Consider the following 19,591-nt stretch of genomic DNA (forward strand, 5'->3'; position numbering starts at 1 on the left):
GATTTTATTAATGAACTCAAAACCTAGGGAAAAAAGGCTTAGGGGCAAACAGAAGCAATAACTAGACAAGACAAACACAGAACACAGAGGTGCCGAAGCACGAACACAGAACTCGGAGGTGCCAAAGCACGAACACCGAACTCAGAGGTGCCGAAGCACGAACACAGAGCTACGGTCTAGTCACTCACTCTCTCGGGGATACAGACTCGTAACACAGAATGCGGGGCATCCAACCTGGGTCACGCACTCATTCGGGGACACAGCAGGGGACGCTAACAAAAAACACAAAACTCAGGACAGCCTGGACCAAATACACACACGGGGTACACCACAGGCAGACAGAAACATACACACACAGGACACGGAACACAGCCTGGTTCACGCACAAACTGGGGATACCACAGGCAGACAGAACAATACACACACAGGACTCGGAACACAGCCTGGGTCACACACACAAACGGGGACGCATCAGGCTAACACAGACATACAGACACAGACTCGGAGGGAAAACTCAAAGAGACATGAAAAAAGGTTACTTAACACACAAGGGCTCCATAAACAAAATCCAGACGGGAAAAATCAGGCAGGGCTGGAAACAAAGCTGGTTGTTGTCTAAACAAATTATGAACTCTATGACGGGAACGAAACCACAAACGACAATTGACAAACAACCTGGCAAAGACTGAGGGAGACAAAGGGGTATTTAACTAAGAGGGAGAAAACAAGACACAGGTAAGTCAAATCAAAATCATCAGGTCAAAGTGAAGTGGAACAAAATCAAACAAAACTAGATCCGGTCATGACCCGCAAAAATAAAAGTCCAACAGGAAGTCCAAAATGCGGATCATGACACAACCTCTGTTGGGGATCTGGTTGAAGCTCTCCCGGAGGTGGGAGGTTAAGACCTTTCTGACAGAGGGTTCAGCCAACAGACCCTGTCTAGGTCTGCTGAACCTGTCCACCAGTAGATCGAACTCACCAGTAGATCGAACTCACCACCAGATGGTGATCAGTTGACATCTCACCCCCTCCCTTCACCCGGGTGTCCAAGACATACGGCTGAAGGTCAGATGACATGACCACAAAGTCAATCATCAACCTACGGCCTATGGAGTCCTGGTGCCATGTGCACTGATGGACACCCCTATGATGTTCATTTTGGACTACCACAAAAATCCAACAACAGAACGTCAATCGGGTTCAGATCAGGGAGGCCATTCTTCCCTATCACACCCCTCCATGTTTCACTGTCATTGCCCACATGAGTGTTCAAGTCCTCCAGAAGAATGATGGAGTCCCCAGTTGGAGCACCCTTCCCAGGAACTCCTAGAAGGCCAGGTACTTTGTACTGTTGCTCAGCCCATAAGCCGAAACAACAGTAAGAGACCTGTCCCCGATCTGAAAGCACAGGCAAGCGAGCCTCTCATTCACTGGGGAGAATTCTAACACCTATTTTTGCTGTAGACTGAAAACATTTGGGTTTAACATCAACAGATGAATATGAGACGAGATCAACATTTCAGCTTTTATTTCCAGGTACTTACATCTGGATCTAATACACAACTTAGAAGATTGCATTATTTATAATGAAGCAGCAAATTTTTAGTTGAGCAAAAGTATTGGAACAGAACTTAGAATAGATTAAAGTGAATAAGACTTGATATTTAGTTGCAAATCCTGCATCAAGCCTGTGACTCATTGACATCACCAAACTTTTGCAGTCTTCTTTTATGACCCTTTTCCAGCCGCCGCCTCTTTCAGTAGTTTGTTTTCTGGGGTTACTCCCTTCTGTCTCCACTTTAGCAGGTAAAGTGCATGCTCTATGGCGTTTAAGTCTGGAGATTGACTTGGCCAGTCTAAAACCTTCCACTTCTTGCCCCTGATGAATTCCTTTATTGTTTTGGCAGTGTGTTTTGGGTCATAATCCTGCTGCATCATGAAGGATCTCCCAATCAGTTTGGTTGCATCTTTCTTTAAATTGGCAGACAAAATGTTTCTCCAGACTGTTGAGTTTATTTTGTTGCTGCCATCATGTGTTACATCATCAATGAAGATTAATGAGCCCATCCCGGAGGCTGCATTAGCAATAACAAGCTTTGGGAGGTGGAAGGAGCTGGAGGAGAGTGCGAATGGAGCTGAGGACAAGAGTGCAAAAGCTGGAAACAGTGCGGTATTATTCCACTGTAGAGCATGTCATGGCGGACACTGGTTGCTAAATTTTTTCTCTAAATTCTTTTCTCTATACAACCACAGTTACAGTACTATTATTCTTCTGTTAACCTGGATCATACATTGGATTACTTGGAAAACTACATTGACGGTACCACAACAGACTGTGCACCATGCATAACACCACATCAAAACAAGGTAAAACAAACCCCTAAATAACCACGACCTATAGTAGCAAAATTCGAGCACTGTAAGCAAAAAGAAGTAGTACAGAGCCATGGAAAACAACTAAAAGACTAAACGATCAGTTTCCCAGAGAAATAATGGAGCAACGTAAACAAATTCACCCAGCACACAAAAAAATGATCCAAAAAGGTAAAAAGGCAGTGCTAATCGTTGACATAGATGGACAGCTTTTCTGTGATAAGGACAAAACCCCATGGCTCTTCTAACTCCACAACCCACCACTCCTCATCCAAGTCATCATTTACTGTAACTAACCACATCACTTTTCACATCTCAATGCCTCATACATATACTGTAAATACATACATATAGATTTCAACTGATATTACATTGATTCCATTCTGACTCAACATGTCAATTAAGTTCTTAACATGGAACATAAGAGGATTTAGCTCACAAGCAATAAAGTATTCAATTACATCTCCCAACTTCAAGCAGATATATGCCTCTTACAAGAAACTTACCTATCTAAATCAGACCATAATAAATTAATCTTGTCACAATTTAATCAAATATTCTTTGCCAATTACAATATAAAACAAGGGGATTTCCATTTTACTTAACAGAAGAATTACCTTCACTCAAAACAGCACAATTGCAGATCCAGAGAGGTGCTATATTATCATTAATATCTCAATAACTAATTACCCAATTACAATCAGAAGTATGTAGGTCCCAAAACACAGATAAGCCATCCTTTTTCCATAAATATTTTACCACTCTCACTAGCCATTCCAACCGTCCAATGATTATAGGAGGCGATTTTAATACAGTAATCAATTCATCACTAGATAGAAACAGTACATCAACTAATAAACAAACATCACAATCCACCAAAACCATAAAACAGTTCAGGAGTGATTTTGGTCTTGGCGATGCTTGGCAGTTACAAAACCTATCAATAAGAGAATACTCATTTTACTCCCCCTTCCATCAATCATATTCGCACATCAACTTCTTTCTTTGCAGGAACTCCATCATACCCAGCACTAGCAATCACAAAATCCATCCTATTACCATAAGTGATCATGCCCCAGTCACATTCACATGGAATAGAACCGGCCTGCAAAAACCAAACTCTAGATGGTGCTTCAACACTTCCCTCTTGAATGATCCAGAATTTGACAGTCTTGATAGTGGACATACTTCCTAGAGATAAATGATTCCCCAAAGTCATCCCTGTCACTCCTATGGGAAACTGGAAAGGCTGTTTTAAGAGGTATTATTAGTACTCGAAGAAGTATAATCATCTCAAATTCCACTTATTTAAAAAAAGGGAGGAACAACAAATTGATTTAGAACAAAAAATCAAACAACTGGAAATAAGTGTTACAGCTAACCCTGAAAAACAATTACAGAATAAATTAAGACAATGTTATTTTCAATTTAATCTTAAACAAAAAAACTACATTTTTAATTAAAAGATTGAGACCAGAACACAGAAAATATCTAGCAAATCAAAACAAGGAAAAATCCACTATCCTCATAATTATGAATCCAGCAGGGAAGCCAACATACTCCCCACCGGAAATAACACACCTTCAGAGAATTTTTTGAAAATTTATATATTTCAGGAAAAGACATAGATGATGCAAACAGTAACCGCTTTCTCAATAACTTGGACTTGCCAGATCTCACAGTAGATCAAATTAACACACTTGATTCACCTATAAGGGATAAGGAACTTCTCTTCGTTTTCAAACACATGCCTAATAATAAAACACCTGGTCCTGATGGCTGCTGAGTTCTATAAACATTTTTGGACTCTTCTTGCCCCATTTTTTATTAAACGAACATCTGAAGTAAAAGAAAACTCTACGTTGCCCTCCAATATGAACACTGCCACAACCAATAAAGACCCCACTCTACCCTGAAGTTATCACCCCATCTCTCTGATAAATGTTGATTTAAAAATTATTACAAAAACATTGGCCCACAGACTAGAAAGAATAATCCTGTCAATAACACATCCAGGTCAAACTGTTTTTTTCAAAGGTTGAAACTCTTCCAACTCTCTTTCCAGTCTTTCCAAATATGACTTTGGGGAATCATTTCTCCACACTTCACCCACAAGCCACTGTAATCACCAATGGACTAACTTCACAACTGTTTACTCTGAAAAGGGGGACTAGGCAAGGATGTCCACTCTCCCCTTCTCTCTTCAATATTTACATTGAACCACTAGCTGCAGCTATCTGTCAAAATCTACATATTCAAGGAATTCAAGCACCCAGCATGCACCATAAAATCTGCTTATACGCAGATGATATATTATTATTTCTACAAAAAACATATTTTTCATTGTTGGAAACAATTCATCTTATACAGCAAACTCAAATATCTCAGATTACTGAATTAACTGACATAAATCCTCCATACTCCCATTGCAAAATGACATATGGTGATGTGGTAGCCACATAACAAGTCACATTACATATCTGGGCATTAACATTTCCCCCAGGCTGTCAGAGTCCCCCCCCCGATAACCTCCTCCATTAGATGAACCTCCCACTATCGATCATGGGTAGAATTGCACTAGTAAAAATATCAGTACTCCCCTAAATGAATTGCCTACTCACCATGACTGAAGCCATGACATTATTTCCACTGTTTCCTAGATGAGTTTGTATGTTTGAGCTCATGTGCAGATCTTTTCTTTCTCCAAACTTTAGTCTTTCCAACACTTTGGTAAAGGTTTATCTTTGTCTCATCAGTCCATAAAACTTTGTCTCAGAATCATTCAGCACTATTTATTGTTTGAATAGTCACATGAAAAATGGGTGGGTTCAAACAAAAGGTGCAATTTAAGTTGTGTATTAGATCCAGATGTAAGTACCTCAAAATTAAAGCTGAAATGTTGATCTCTTTTCTCATATTCATCTTTGATGTCAAACCCAAATGTTTTCAGTCTTCAGCAAAAATAAAGGAACTGGCCTCACTGTTCCAATACGTTTAGATGGGAGTGTTTTTTGTTGTTTATTGTTGCTGTTCTTTTCTCTCTCCTCTATCCACTCACCCCAACCGGTCGAGGCAGATGGCCGCCCAAACTGAGCCTGGTTCTGCTGGAGGTCTTTTCTTCGGTTAAAGGGAGTTTTTCCTCTCCACTGTCGCCAAGTGCTGCTCATAAGGGATTTGTTGGGTGTTTTTTTTTTGTTTTTTGTAAAGTACCTTGAGATGATTTGTATTGTGATTTGGCGCTATACAAATAAAAGGAGTTGGGTTCCAGGGCCCAGGCAGGTTGTAGAGGTGAGCCCGACTATCTCTAGTCAATATCACTTAACCACCTGCACAAGCTCAGGCTCCTTCCCCCTCAGTGAGCTGACATTCCATGTCCCTTAAGCCAGTTTCAGCATCTAGGGCTCGTCAACCCCCCCGCCTTCAAACACTGCTCGTTCCACAATGTACCAGCCCCTTCTGGCTCCTCCTCCAGGGGGTAGGTCCATAGAAGGATGGCCCCATGTCGTCATTTTGGGCTTTGCCCGGCCATGGGAAGAGACCCCACCACCAGGCGCTCAGCTTTGAGTCCCAACCCCAGGCCTGGCTCCAGGGTGGGGCCCCAGCATCATTGTAACGGGCGATGTCACAGTCCTCGATTTTTCTTTATTCATAAGACTTTTTGAACCACTCTTAGTCTGGCCTGTCACCTAGGACCTGTTTGCCTTGGGAGACCCTAATGTCGCCCCGACAACATAGCTCCTAGGATCATTCGGGCACTCAAACCCCTCCAGGCAGTTCAGGGAGGGGAGAAAATAATGTAATTAACATAATTATTGTATATTCAATTTTGATTTGAAACAATGTAACAGAAGGGCTTTAATTATGAAAGTGTGGCATGCGGCGGGGCACTTACGTGACCATGAAATAAAAATATAAATATATAAAAAAATATATATAAATAAAAATATATTTGGGTGGTGAGTGAGTGAGGCAGCACTACTCTTGTCCAAGGATTTATTTTGAGATATTACTCATCCAATCTGAATCTGAACTGAGCCAGTTGGGTCATCTGGAGAGAAGAACAAATAGAGCCATGTATTATCAGCATAGTAGTGGTATGAAAAACCATGTGAGTGGAAAATAAAACCAAGGGCAATGGTGTATAGTGACAAAATTAGGGGACTGAGAATAGGTTCTTGCAGTATGAAGAAAGTTACACTTTTCTTTCCCATGTCACTGTGAAAGACCTGTCTGTACTCCAGACAGCACTACTAGAGTACTATGAGTGGATTCAAATCTGTATGAGGTTCCCCACTGTTCCCTTGACCAGCCAGTGGGGGTCACTACTGCAACAACAAGGGTCAGAACACTAAATAGGTTACAACATATGAACACACTGTTAATATATGACTTTGGATTTCTTAATAAATGTTATATTTGTATAGTGAAATAGCTTTAGCTTACCAGACAAAAACTAATAATAGTGGGTTAGGTTGGGATGATATGAGTGTGGTCTAGTCATAAGTCAGTACTCCCTATGAAGGCTTGCCTACCCTATCAGAGTGAAACACCTACTTGCATTCATCATCTGTCTACCTTAGTAATTTTCCCATGTCTTAGTCTGTTAAACTTATATCTCCCCAGCATGGCTGTGCTTTCCATGTGGATGAAGTCCAGACTGGTGGGGGGACCACAGGGAAGTTTTGGGCCCATGAACACTGGGGCATGGATGACCCTGCTGACATTGTCTCCTTCAGCAAGAAGCTTCTAACTGGTGGCTACTTCCAGAAGGATGAATTACAGGCTGATAAAGTTTGTACATTTTTAAAAATATTTTCTTGTATCTTGTGGCATTCTGACATTCTTTATTCAACTATGCTGCAGTGATTGGTAGTGTGGTAGTGAGCACTGTTGCCTCACAGCAGAAAGGTTCTGAATTCAAATCCCATTCAGCCCCAGGGCCTTTCTGTGTGACGTGTGTTCTGCCTGTGGCTTTATGCTAATTGGTGACTCTAAATTGCCTGTAGGTGCTGTATGTAAGTGTTTGTCTGTTACTTGTGGTGGCCCCATGATGGACTGGCAAACTGTCCATGGTGTGCCCTGTATCTTGCCCAATGTCAGCTGAGATTGTCTCGAGCACCCTCACAGCCCCAGAAGGATAAGCAGTAGATAATGTGTTGCCAATGACTGTTTCACATTATAGATGTATGGAACACTTTGGGTTTTCAGTGTGATTAACACGTAAGAAAATACACGCACACACATACTGTCTTCAAACCATGTGGACTGAAGACTGTTTGCTTGTATGTATTGTCTTTTTTCAGCCATATCGTATCTTTAACACATGGATGGGAGACCCATCAAAGAACTTGTTCTTGGCTGAGGTTCTCAATGTGATTCGTAGAGAAAATCTTCTTGAGGAAGTGACCCGATCTGGGAAAGCCTTGCTAAATGGTCTTTATGAGCTACAGGTAATATGCGCAGATGTGCATATATAAGCACACAGTTTCATTTGGTTGGAAGTTATGAAAAGTTTAATTTTAGTATATTATTTGTTGGGGGATTATGTGGCATTCAAACAACAGTTTTTCTGTTTTAATCATTGCTGTTGTCACTCTTAATACAGTATTTTGTTATATAAATTAATTAAAATTATGTTCTGAATGGTGTAATTATAAAATGTCTAACCTGTAGTGATTTGCCACACTATTCATACCTCTATCTCTTAAATGTCTCTGGGTTATGCTTGCTGTGAATCTAAATGTGTGTGAACATGACCTAGATGCATGTGTTCCCCAGGCTCAATACCCTGGCATACTAAGCCGAGCTCGAGGACAGGGAACCTTCTGTGCCGTTGATGTCTGTGATGATGCAACACGCAACAGCATCCTGTTTAAGGCCAGAGAAAAAGGTATGAAATATGTCACATTCTTTCTTTTAGGTTATCTGTGGGGTGGAGTTTAGGGTGTGGACATGGCTTGATCTTGCAAGTTAACCTAGATGTGAGGATGCACTGACAAAATAATCAACATGCACCTGAGGCTGCTTCCACTACCAAGACACGCCAAAATGAGGTGGTCTTAATCCATCTGGTAAACTCTGGTGGAACAGGACCAGTTGTTTTCTAGCCTTAGCCATATCCAATTTTTAAACTTTATGATTTTTCTAAAGAGGCAAATGCAGGCAATGTAATTATCACTGGGGCTCACCTCTACAACCTGCCTGGGCCCTGGAACCCAACTCCTTTTATTTGTATAGCGCCAAATCACAATACAAATCATCTCAAGGTACTTTACAAAAAACAAACAAAAAAAACACCCAACAAATCCCTTATGAGCAGCACTTGGCGACAGTGGAGAGGAAAAACTCCCTTTAACGGAAGAAAAAAACCTCCAGCAGAACCAGGCTCAGTTTGGGCGGCCATCTGCCTCGACCGGTTGGGGTGAGTGGATAGAGCAGAGAGAAAAGAACAGCAATTCACTGCAACCCAGCACAAACTGGTCCAACAAGAGAAGAAACAGCTAATAATAGTACCAAAAATTACACTACATTAGCTATACAGGTAATGAGACATGAACAGTGCATGTCCCAAAACATCAATGGAGAGCCAGAACTAAAAGAACAGAAGGCTCCAAGCACAAATAATGTAAAACATCCTGTTTGGCCAATGCACGAGTGAGGAGCAAAGAACCTCACTCAGTTCAAATATTGTATGTGTAACTGTGACATATATGAAAATCCTGCTGTTTCCTCTAAAATATAAACCAGACACTGCCATTTCTTACTTGCAAAAACTCATGGCTGCACTCTATTCAAGCAATGACTTACTCATGAGAAACTATATCACTACAGGATAGTTTGACAAGGAAAAGCTGTTATATTGATCTCTGCATGACTCTCAGCCATTCTGGTTTGTTTTCAACCCTACAGCTCAGCACTCCAAAGATTATGATGTCACTGGAAATCCACCTATAACAACATCCACTTTAATATGATATATTGCAATACAATAACATCATGAAATGTATCGCATGGTCTAGCAATATGTATTCTGTGTTTCTCTCACACACACACACAAATTTCTATTTTTTGTAAATAACATAACATAACCCAAGTCACTAGCCATCATCATTTTCCATTGCCTATTCTAAAGACGACAGGAGTAGCAACTGCAGATGGAGGTGACATCACTAACACACTAATACTTCATTTTCTAGAGAATGTGACATTTCCAACAACTCTCAAAGGTCTTTGTAGAGGAGGTAGAGCAGGAGGTAGAGCAGGTTGACTATGAACCAGAGGGTTGGTAGTTCAATTATAAAGTTTCCTTGGCCAAGACACTGAACTCCAAGTTACTCCTGGTGGCCTTTCCATTGGTTTATCAGTGTGTATATGTGAATGGACAAATGTAAGTGTAAAGTGTAAAAGGTGCTTTGAGTGTAGAAAGTACTGTCAGTGGTAAGCTCTTTTACCATTTGGTTGTTCAGCATAGTAGTTTTGTTGGTCCCGCACTAGTTCAGTTTAAGTATAGATAAGTAACTGGAAGCTTTATTTTGAAGACAGTATTTTAGGTTTCTGTTTTAATTAGAGATTACAATATTTGATTAAAATATTCTTTATTTAATTATTATTTAATTTAATTTATTTAATGTTTCATTGGAAGATGTTATGTTTTTGAGAAATATTATTTGAACTTTGTATTTTTTTTTTCAAACCAGTGCAAAAAATGTGGAAAAGTGAAATAAAGCATAATAAATAAAAGTTTTCTGCAGTCACATATTTTCATTGAACTTTTAACTCTATCGTGACTGAATTGAATCGTGAACACCATAGAGTGTATTGAATTGTATCACATTATCCTATCCCTAAATATTTATTTTCCCTTAGAAATTATATCTTATATTTGAAACAAAGCTGTGACCTATGAACCACCTTCTGAGTGTTTTCCTATTTGTTGCTCTCACAGCAGGCACTGTAGCCTCTATTTTTTCATTAGACCTTTTGTTTTAAAGAAGTTGAGTACTGATTGCAATACAATATAACAACATGGCTTCTCTTCATTGGCTCCCTGTAAAATACAGAGTAGAATTTAAAATCCTTCTTCTCACATACAAATCCCTTCATAATCAAGCTCCTTCATACCTTAAAGACCTCATAGTACCATATTATCCCAATAGAGCACTTCGCTCTCAGAGTGCAGGTCTACTTGTGGTTCCCAGAGTTTCCAAAAGCAGAATGGGAGGAAGAGCCTTTAGCTATCAAGCTCCTCTCCTGTGGAACCAGCTCTCAGCCTGGGTTCAGGAGGCAGACACTCTCTATACTTTTAAGGCTAGACTTAAAACCTTCCTCTTTGACAAAGCGTATAGTTAGGGCTGGCTTCAGGCAACCCTGAACCATCCCTTAGTTATGCTGCTATAGGCCTAGACTGCCTGAGGACCATTGGTGCACTGAGCTCCCCTACCCTAACCCCCCCCCCCCCCCCCCCCCCCCCGCTGGAGGTTTTTTCTTCCGTTAAAGGGAGTTTTTTCCTCTCCACTGTCGCCAAGTGCTTGCTCATAAGGGAATTGTTGGGTTTTTAGTTTTAGTTTTTGTAAAGTGCCTTGAGATGATTTGTATTGTGATTTGGCGCTATACAAATAAAACTGAATTGAATTGAATTGAATTGATTGTACAGGTGCTACCTGTTTATTGCTAATATGTGTGTGATTGGCATGGTGTGAAACTGAAAATTTGTTGTTTTAACCACTAACATGCCTTTGAAAGTGGATGACAGGTAAATGACTTTGAAAAATGGAACTGCATGAATGCTGTATATAGTACTGTACTAATAGTATTTGTTATTGACAGGTGTCATCCTGGGAGGGTGTGGAGATCGAACAATCCGTTTCCGGCCTGCACTGGTTTTCAAAGAGTACCATGTTCACATCTTCCTTAACATCTTCAATGATGTCCTGGCCCAGCACAAATAAACCCTGACCCTACATGAGCCTGAGTTCATCCAGATTTGAGGAAGGGAAAATTAGATAGCCCATACCATGATAAGCACAGTGCACACAATTACTCACAAAGATATCTCATATAATCTCTGTTTCTTGATCCAGGGCTAGTCTTCATCTCCTTAGACATAAATTATAATGAATTTGTCCTCTTCCTTCTACTGCCACAAAGAATGTACCCAGATAACCACTCAGAGTAGGCTCCGGTGGGTAATGTGGCAGAAACTGAGAATTTCACAGAATGTATGTTTCTCTAAAGTAAACCTATAGAAATTACTCCAAATTCTAGAATCTTTCTGATCTGCATTTATGTTCTTTTATGCATACTGACTAGCCTAGTAGTAATAGCCTAGATAAGTCATGACAGACTGTCCAAAATGTCATAAAATCTAACACCATATGTTTCACACTCTTTACTGCACATATTATTGTTCCCTACCAACTTAATAAAGAAAACTGTAACATTTTTGGAACGCAGGTTAGTTTGACTAGTTTACCCAAAGTCTGTAGTGGATGCACAGTCAAGAACAATATTGATATTAACGTGTGATTCTGAGACATCACACAACCACCTAAAATGTTCCTAAAATGTAGCAGTGAAATTCTGACTATGATGTCATTTTGTTCATATGAATACTAGAGTTCCTTTTGTGAGGAATTGTTATTGTACATAACCAGTCAGCTGTTGGACCCATCCTTCCTTTCTATCAGTTGGCACAGGAGCTTGAAGCAGTTAATATTTTTCCAATCTATTAAAGAAATACATTGATTTAAGAGTCAAACTTATAAAAAAACATTAAAACGGTGATCATCTCATCCATGGGTCGTCTCCATTTTTGACTGGTTCTTGCACAGAAAGATGTGCACATTCAACATCTAGTCTACAATGCTCTTAATAGCTTTGTCCATCCAGGAAGGGAGCCGTCAATACGCACAGGACCAGGCCTGTATGAATCACTGGATAAATCTGAAATGTTTGAGATTCAGAGGTCTAGAGCCAGACAAAAAATATGTGTGTGTTTCTTTTAGATGATACCACAGCATTAGACAAATGTAAAAAAAATATCAAACATCCGCTTCTAATGAACCTCACTTGATGGCTCAAAACAAAGTCTTGCATAAAGCCTTTTATAGTGCTCTTTATCCCACCCAATAGCTCACAGTCACTGGAGTGATTATAATTAGCCAGTATATTTGTTTGAAAAGGCACTCATACTGGACACACAGCTCTGTGTCAATGATAACTCTATTTTGGAACATACAGCTAAAATGCCAGCTTGCATGTTGTTTAATGCTGTCCATTAGAAATACCCTTGTTAAGATTCTGACTGTTGTGTTGCTCTTATTAGGAATGTCTCTTCAGCTTGAAATGTTGTAGCCCTGAAAAATGTGAATCTTAAATGGGCTGCAAAAATGTCATAGATTTAGTGCCTGCATGTTACTTAAATGTACTTTTTTTGCTTTTCTACTGTAGATAGTGGCAACCTTAACAGAACACATTCACTTCACTCTTGAACAGTTTTATATTAGTTTTATATTAGTTTTTATATTTTCAAGTCTGAGTTGATTATGATATCATATTCAACACTTCTTATTTGTGACAAATAATGCCAGTGTAACTGATCATTTTCAGTTTGCATTAAGCTGTTCTGAGATGTTAGATCTGTTTGTCAAATACTATGGAGGCACCTAAGGATGAAATATATACATAAGCAAAAGTAGACGGAAGAAAATTATTCTAAATCCAAAAGTATTACTAAATGTAAAACACATGCAAAAATGAAAACAAACAGTTTGGGGTAGTACTTCAAGCAGCTAACTGCTACTGTTTTCACTGTTCAGTTATTTTTCCATCCATCCATCCATTATCTATATCCACTTATTCCTATTTAGAGTCCCAGGGATCTGCTGGAGCCTATCCCAGCTCTCTTTGGGTGAAAGGCAGGGGTACACCCTGGACTGGTCACCAGTACACTGCAGGGCTCAGTTATATTATTTGTATTGTTAATAGTAATAATAATAATAATTAAATTACAATCAGCATGTCCAGTTATGGCCTACATGTAAAATCTTCAGCATTACATTTACTTTGGTAAATTAACAGTCAAATTTTCTGGAAAAAATACACACAAGGGGTAGCAATGAGCCCACTGTAGATTGCAAACAAACTTGTGATGTGACAGAGGTAAGATTAATGAAATGTACAAAGCTTTTTCATTCAGCAGAAAAACAAACTTAAAGTATGAAGATAAACTCGATTTGGCAAATGCATCTTTCCCACTTTCCATATAGTCCAGCACATAGCTGTTACCCTTATCTTTGTTCTGGAAATATGAGAAATGTAAACTTAAGAAACTGTAGCTAACTTGCTGAACTTGAACTTTAAGCACCGGTCCATGAAACAGGGAAGTCTGTGAACACATAAGCTCATGAGTAATACAGTCTTAAATAATAGCACAAACCATATACTTGTTGAATTGGCATTCATATTATTTAAATCCAGTTGATGTGCTGCTGATTCTGTAGAACACGTCAGACCTTCATCAGTGTTCATTAGCTCTTAGGAAGGAATATGGATTTTGTAACTGTGTTACTACTACTAATTTCCTTCAGATTCTGAACTGTCTACAATCTAATTCAAGTATATACAATATATGAATATATTTATATCTCTTTACATTTATGTTGCAGACATTAAGCCTAATGTAAAGTATTTGTCTTTTATGTATATCTCTTATGAATCACACTTAGTCCTAACTTTGCATTTTAATGAAGATTTAATGACATAAGTAGGGTGAGTTGTTAGGTCTGGAGGCTACTGAGCAATACAATAGTGATGATGATTACAACAGTGCCTGTCTCCTTGTTGTCAGTCAGTTTTACATAGATTATCTGTGATGACCTTCTTTAAACATTTCTGACATTAACTTGTGATTTGAAATAGAATATTATTAATGTAATGTAATTACTGTTGTTGCCTCTATTCATTTTGTCCCTGTACTCTGATAAATAAATAAAGTTTTGAGTAACTTAACAAGAGTTTTTATTTCTTGGGCATGAATGTTCATTTTTGACCTAGAAACACTAGTACCAAAAAATGAATCGGCAGTCTTAAGTTCCACTTACTATTATTCGCTATTTCAGGAGCTTTAATCTCATAATCTAAGAATATGACAAATTAGATATTACATTTCTAAAGTAACTGATCTGGAGTATTTTTATTGTTTTGGTATTGCTCTGCTAATAATTCCTTCAGAAGATTCTATAATAGAATATTTTTTATGAATTTTGTCAAAACAGAGAGAGATGGTTTGAGAGAGGAATCAGAGAAGCTATATACGTTCTGGTGGAAAAACCCTCTCTTAACAGAGGTGGAGGGCTCAGACATAATTCAATTCAATTCAATTTTATTTGTATAGCAAATCACAATTCAACCCTCTCAAGGCACTTAACAAAAAACAAAAAAACCCAACAAATCTGGTGACAGTGGAGAGGAAATACTCCCTTTAACGGAAGAAAAAACCTCCACCTGGCCACCTGCCTCAACCGGTGCGATTTGCGGGAGCGCGCTTGACCAAAGTGAAAACTCCCAACCAATAAATTCTGAGGCAAAGGACTGTTTAAAGGCATCATTTGCTTTTTTCGGGTTTATCAGCAATGATAACAGATCCCAGCCTAATTGTAGTTTCTGAATGTTTAATGTCATCTGTGTTTTATAAGGCTAAACTCTGTTTTAAGTCGTGTTTCCGCGTTAAGAACTCAGGATTTGCCTGAAATCTGCTCGCTTTCCAAAGGCTGCTTGTTGTTAAGAAAAGCGTTATAGACTGATCGTTATGGTAGGATGAGGCTTTTAGGGATGGTCACTGAATGTTTTGTGTTTAATTCGCATGTAAATATCTGCTCATAAAACACATGTGACTTGTTCAGTTTAAGTGCGAGAGGTGGATGCAGGACAGATTGTTGATATGAGGCTGGATATTATCAAATATATGAAATGAAGTCATGACCAAATAGTCCCAATTATTATTAAAACCATAAGATTCATTAGTGTCTGTGCATTTATATATTTAGATATTTAGCTTCATCTGAAGAAAAAACTAAGAACTAACTAATTAAAGCAAAGCTAAAAGAAATAAAATCAAATAACTACACGTTAACATGGTCTGGTCCCACTGTGTTATACAGCTGATTTACCAGGGACAGTGCATTATGTGGCAGACCTGCTCTGCCAGTATCTGCATGCACCCCTATTTCAGACAGGAAAGACACTACATGCATGAAACTCTTATAGTCAGTCTGTAATAACCCCATGTGTATGAATTATATACATACACATAACTATACATATATATATTACCGGCAGGTGCAAAAAATGAATTTCTATATACATAAAGGGAGAGGTAGTCATTATCCAGTGCTGGACTGCTCACACAGTCATGGTGGTACCTCCAATGACACTCATCACAGCCAACCTACAAATTTCATAGCACATTAAAGTTTCATATCATCATTTCTTGTAATATGAAAGAATTGTTGTGAGTGCATTACTGTACTATATTATTAGATTACTTGAAAGTTTGTACTGGAAAGTCAAATATACCCAGCATTACTATCAATTAGTTCTCCAAGCTTTGATGTGTCTCTCAAATTCCTATTCTATTCCACTTTTTCCATCTTTACCCAAGTTTGGTCATTCGCCTTTCCAATCCGCATTGATGGAAGAGGTTCTCAAGTGGATCTGTGAAAACAAAATGAGCAGTGCTGACATATTAACACACTTTCACTAACAAATCTATGCAAAGGAAAACTGGCACTGCTGAGTTCACAATTTGTTGAACGCAATTTAAAGATACAGTGGGTACGGAAAGTATTCAGACCCCTTTAAATTTTTCACTCTTTGTGTCATTGCAGCCATTTGCCAAAATCAAAAAAGTTCATTTTATTTCTCATTAATGTACACTCAGCACCCCATCTTGACAGAAAAAAACAGAAATGTAGAAATTTTTGCAAATTTATTAAAAAAGAAAACCTGAAATATCACATGGTCATAAGTATTCAGACCCTGTGCTCAGTATTGAGTAGAAGCACCCTTTTGAGCTAGTACAGCCATGAGTCTTCTTGGGAATGATGCAACAAGTTTTTCACACCTGGATTTGGGGATCCTCTGCCATTCTTCCTTGCAGATCCTCTCCAGTTCTGTCAGGTTGGATGGTGAACGTTGGTGGACAGCCATTTTCAGGTCTCTCCAGAGATGCTCAATTGGGTTTAGGTCAGGGCTCTGGCTGGGCCAGTCAAGAACGGTCACAGAGTTGTTCCGAAGCCACTCCTTTGTTATTTTAGCTGTGTGCTTAGGGTCATTGTCCTGTTGAAAGGTGAACCTTCGGCCCAGTCTGAGGTCCTGAGCACTCTGGAAGAGGTTTTCTTCCAGGATATCTCTGTACTTGGCCACATTCATCTTTCCTTCAATTGCAACCAGTCGTCCTGTCCCTGCAGCTGAAAAACACCCCCTCAACATGATGCTCCCACCACCATGTTTCACTGTAGGGATTGTATTGGGCAGGTGATGAGCAGTGCCTGGTTTTCTCCACACATACCGCTTAGAATTAACGCCAAAAAGTTCAATCTTGGTCTCATCAGACCAGAGAATCTTATTTCTCATAGTCTGGGAGTCCTTCATGTGTTTTTTGGCAAACTCTATGCGGGCTTTCATGTGTCTTGCACTGAGGAGAGGCTTCCGTCAGGCCACTCTGCCATAAAGCCCCGACTGGTGGAGGGCTGCAGTGATAGTTGACTTTGTGGAACTTTCTCCCATCTCCCTACTGCATCTCTGGAGCTCAGCCACAGTGATCTTTGGGTTCTTCTTTACCTCTCTCACCAAGGCTCTTCTCCCACGATCGCTCAGTTTGGCTGGACGGCCAGGTCTAGGAAGAGTTCTGGTCGTCCCAAACTTTTTCCATTTGAGGATTATGGAGGCCACTGTGCTCTTAGGAACCTTGAGTGCTGCAGAAATTCTTTTATAACCTTGGCCAGATCTGTGCCTTGCCACAATTCTGTCTCTGAGCTCCTTGGGCAGTTCCTTCGACCTCATGATTCTCATTTGCTCTGACATGCACTGTGAGCTGTAAGGTCTTATATAGACAGGTGTGTGCCTTTCCTAATCAAGTCCAATCAGTTTAATTAAACACAGCAGGACTCCAATGAAGGAGCAGAACCATCTCAAGGAGGATCAGAAGAAATGGACAGCATGTGAGTTAAATATGAGTGTCACTGCAAAGGGTCTGAATACTTATGACCATGTGATATTTCAGTTTTTCCTTTTTAATAAATTTGCAAAAATTTCTACATTTCTGTTTTTTTCTGTCAAGATGGGGTGCTGAGTGTACATTAATGAGAAATAAAATGAACTTTTTTGATTTTGGCAAATAGCTGCAATGACACAAAGAGTGAAAAATTTAAAGGGGTCTGAATACTTTCCGTACCCACTGTATATTAATGTGAAGAAAATATTAAGCCGGAGAATAAAGAGACCAGTGTCATGGAGGAGAGTGGTGGCAATGTCAGCTCTCATTTGGTTTACAGCCTTGGTATTTGTCTCCATGGTAGACAATTGGCAAACTGATGAACAGATCAAAGAGGACAGCTTTGTTTGTATTAATTACAAATTAAAAAACTAACCACACCACACCCAATAAAAAATATCTTTAAAAAATAGAAGATTTGTTAAAATGTTTAAGAGTCCAGTATACTTGTTTAATCCAAGATTAAACTCTTTTCAGCATAATTTTTTTGTTGTAATAATGGATGCCAAGTATTTTCTACTACAGTGCATAAGCTGCGTGTTACACCAAGAAGAAATAACGTTATTTCTGAGAGAAAATATATTAGGTATTAAAACTGGTAAATTGGGAACACCATGTGCATTGGGCCACAGGATGACAAATTCTTTTACACAATCCACATTGTAAACTCACCTTCAAGGCAAAGACACCACAGGACGTGCTGTCATTCTGATGTCCATGTGGAAGAGTGGTACATGCCCACCTTGACACATTACAGCCTCTCTTCCTCATGAATGCCCTTTAAGTAACAATACACCTTTTACTAAGTAACCTCTATAATCTAAACCACTGAAAACATGTAATATTTTAGTTTTATTCTTATTCTACTATTGTTTTTCACCTTGTTACTTCCTTGCATCTTTTCATATTTGTGTCAGACACCTCCTTTCGTGAGGATACATCACCTTCATTTTTGAAGGAAAACATTTTTTTAGGTTTTTGAAGTTGCCCAAACACTTCAAACACTGAATCTAAAGCAAATAGGCTGGTACATACATGTGTGATTCCTTGCTTAAACTTTGTATAGTTCCATAACTGCAATTTACAGTAAGGCAAGGCAAATTTATTTGTATAGCACCATTCATACACTACGCAATTCAAAGTGCTTACAGTAGCACAGCTAAACATCACTGATATCTTGAATATTCATTTGTGAGGATATATGCAGTACCTTCTGCACTTTTATGTCAAGCTAAGGCAGTAGTTCACTTGATGTGGACTCTATTTAACAATAGATCAAAATCTGAATAATAATAATAATAACTTACTATCAACATCCAGTGATGGTGCTCATTAAAAATACCCACTACCATTTTATATTTCATTGGATCCATCTGCAAGTGAAGACAAGACAACACAAAACAAAAACTTGCCTGAGACATGGTTAACATAGCAATCTACAGTGGGTACGGAAAGTATTCAGACCCCTTTAAATTTTTCACTCTTTGTGTCATTGCAGCCATTTGCCAAAATCAAAAAAGTTCATTTTATTTCTCATTAATGTACACTCAGCACCCCATCTTGACAGAAAAAAACAGAAATGTAGAAATTTTTGCAAATTTATTAAAAAAGAAAAACTGAAAATAAATCCATAGCTACATATTCTTAGCTGAATGCTCTTTGATACTGTTGACAGTATACAAAAATGTTTAATGTCAGGCAAGAATGAACTCATTACAAATCATACATTTCTGATTTCACCTTTTGGACAGTATGTGCTGCTTCTAGCTAGCCTTCTTTTGGGATCTGACAGTAGCATATACAGTAGCAGCGGCAGGTGGGACAGTGTCTGTAACTGAAGAAACAACTGGTTCTGAAGCCAGTGGTGATGGGGAAACTGTGGCAATCCTGTGAGGGATTCGTGGCTTTTGAACCTTGTGGTGTTTCAGGTGGTCAGTGTTT

At 39.0% G+C, this 19,591-nt stretch overlaps 1 protein-coding gene across 1 annotated transcript in view; it reads left to right on the forward strand.

The window, feature by feature from the left end:
* Positions 1-12,167, forward strand: part of abat (4-aminobutyrate aminotransferase) — a 63,510-nt gene extending 51,343 nt beyond the window's left edge. Inside the window, exons 13-16 of the mRNA XM_026324619.2 lie at positions 7,000-7,167; positions 7,680-7,826; positions 8,155-8,266; positions 11,203-12,167. Of these exons, the coding sequence (XP_026180404.1) occupies positions 7,000-7,167; positions 7,680-7,826; positions 8,155-8,266; positions 11,203-11,324 (549 nt within the window). The 3' untranslated portion in view covers positions 11,325-12,167. The remainder of the gene's footprint in view (positions 1-6,999; positions 7,168-7,679; positions 7,827-8,154; positions 8,267-11,202) is intronic.
* The last annotated feature ends 7,424 nt before the right edge of the window (positions 12,168-19,591 follow it).

This window comes from Mastacembelus armatus, chromosome 8 (genome assembly GCF_900324485.2).
Source record: "Mastacembelus armatus chromosome 8, fMasArm1.2, whole genome shotgun sequence".
Taxonomy (NCBI): domain Eukaryota; kingdom Metazoa; phylum Chordata; class Actinopteri; order Synbranchiformes; family Mastacembelidae; genus Mastacembelus; species Mastacembelus armatus.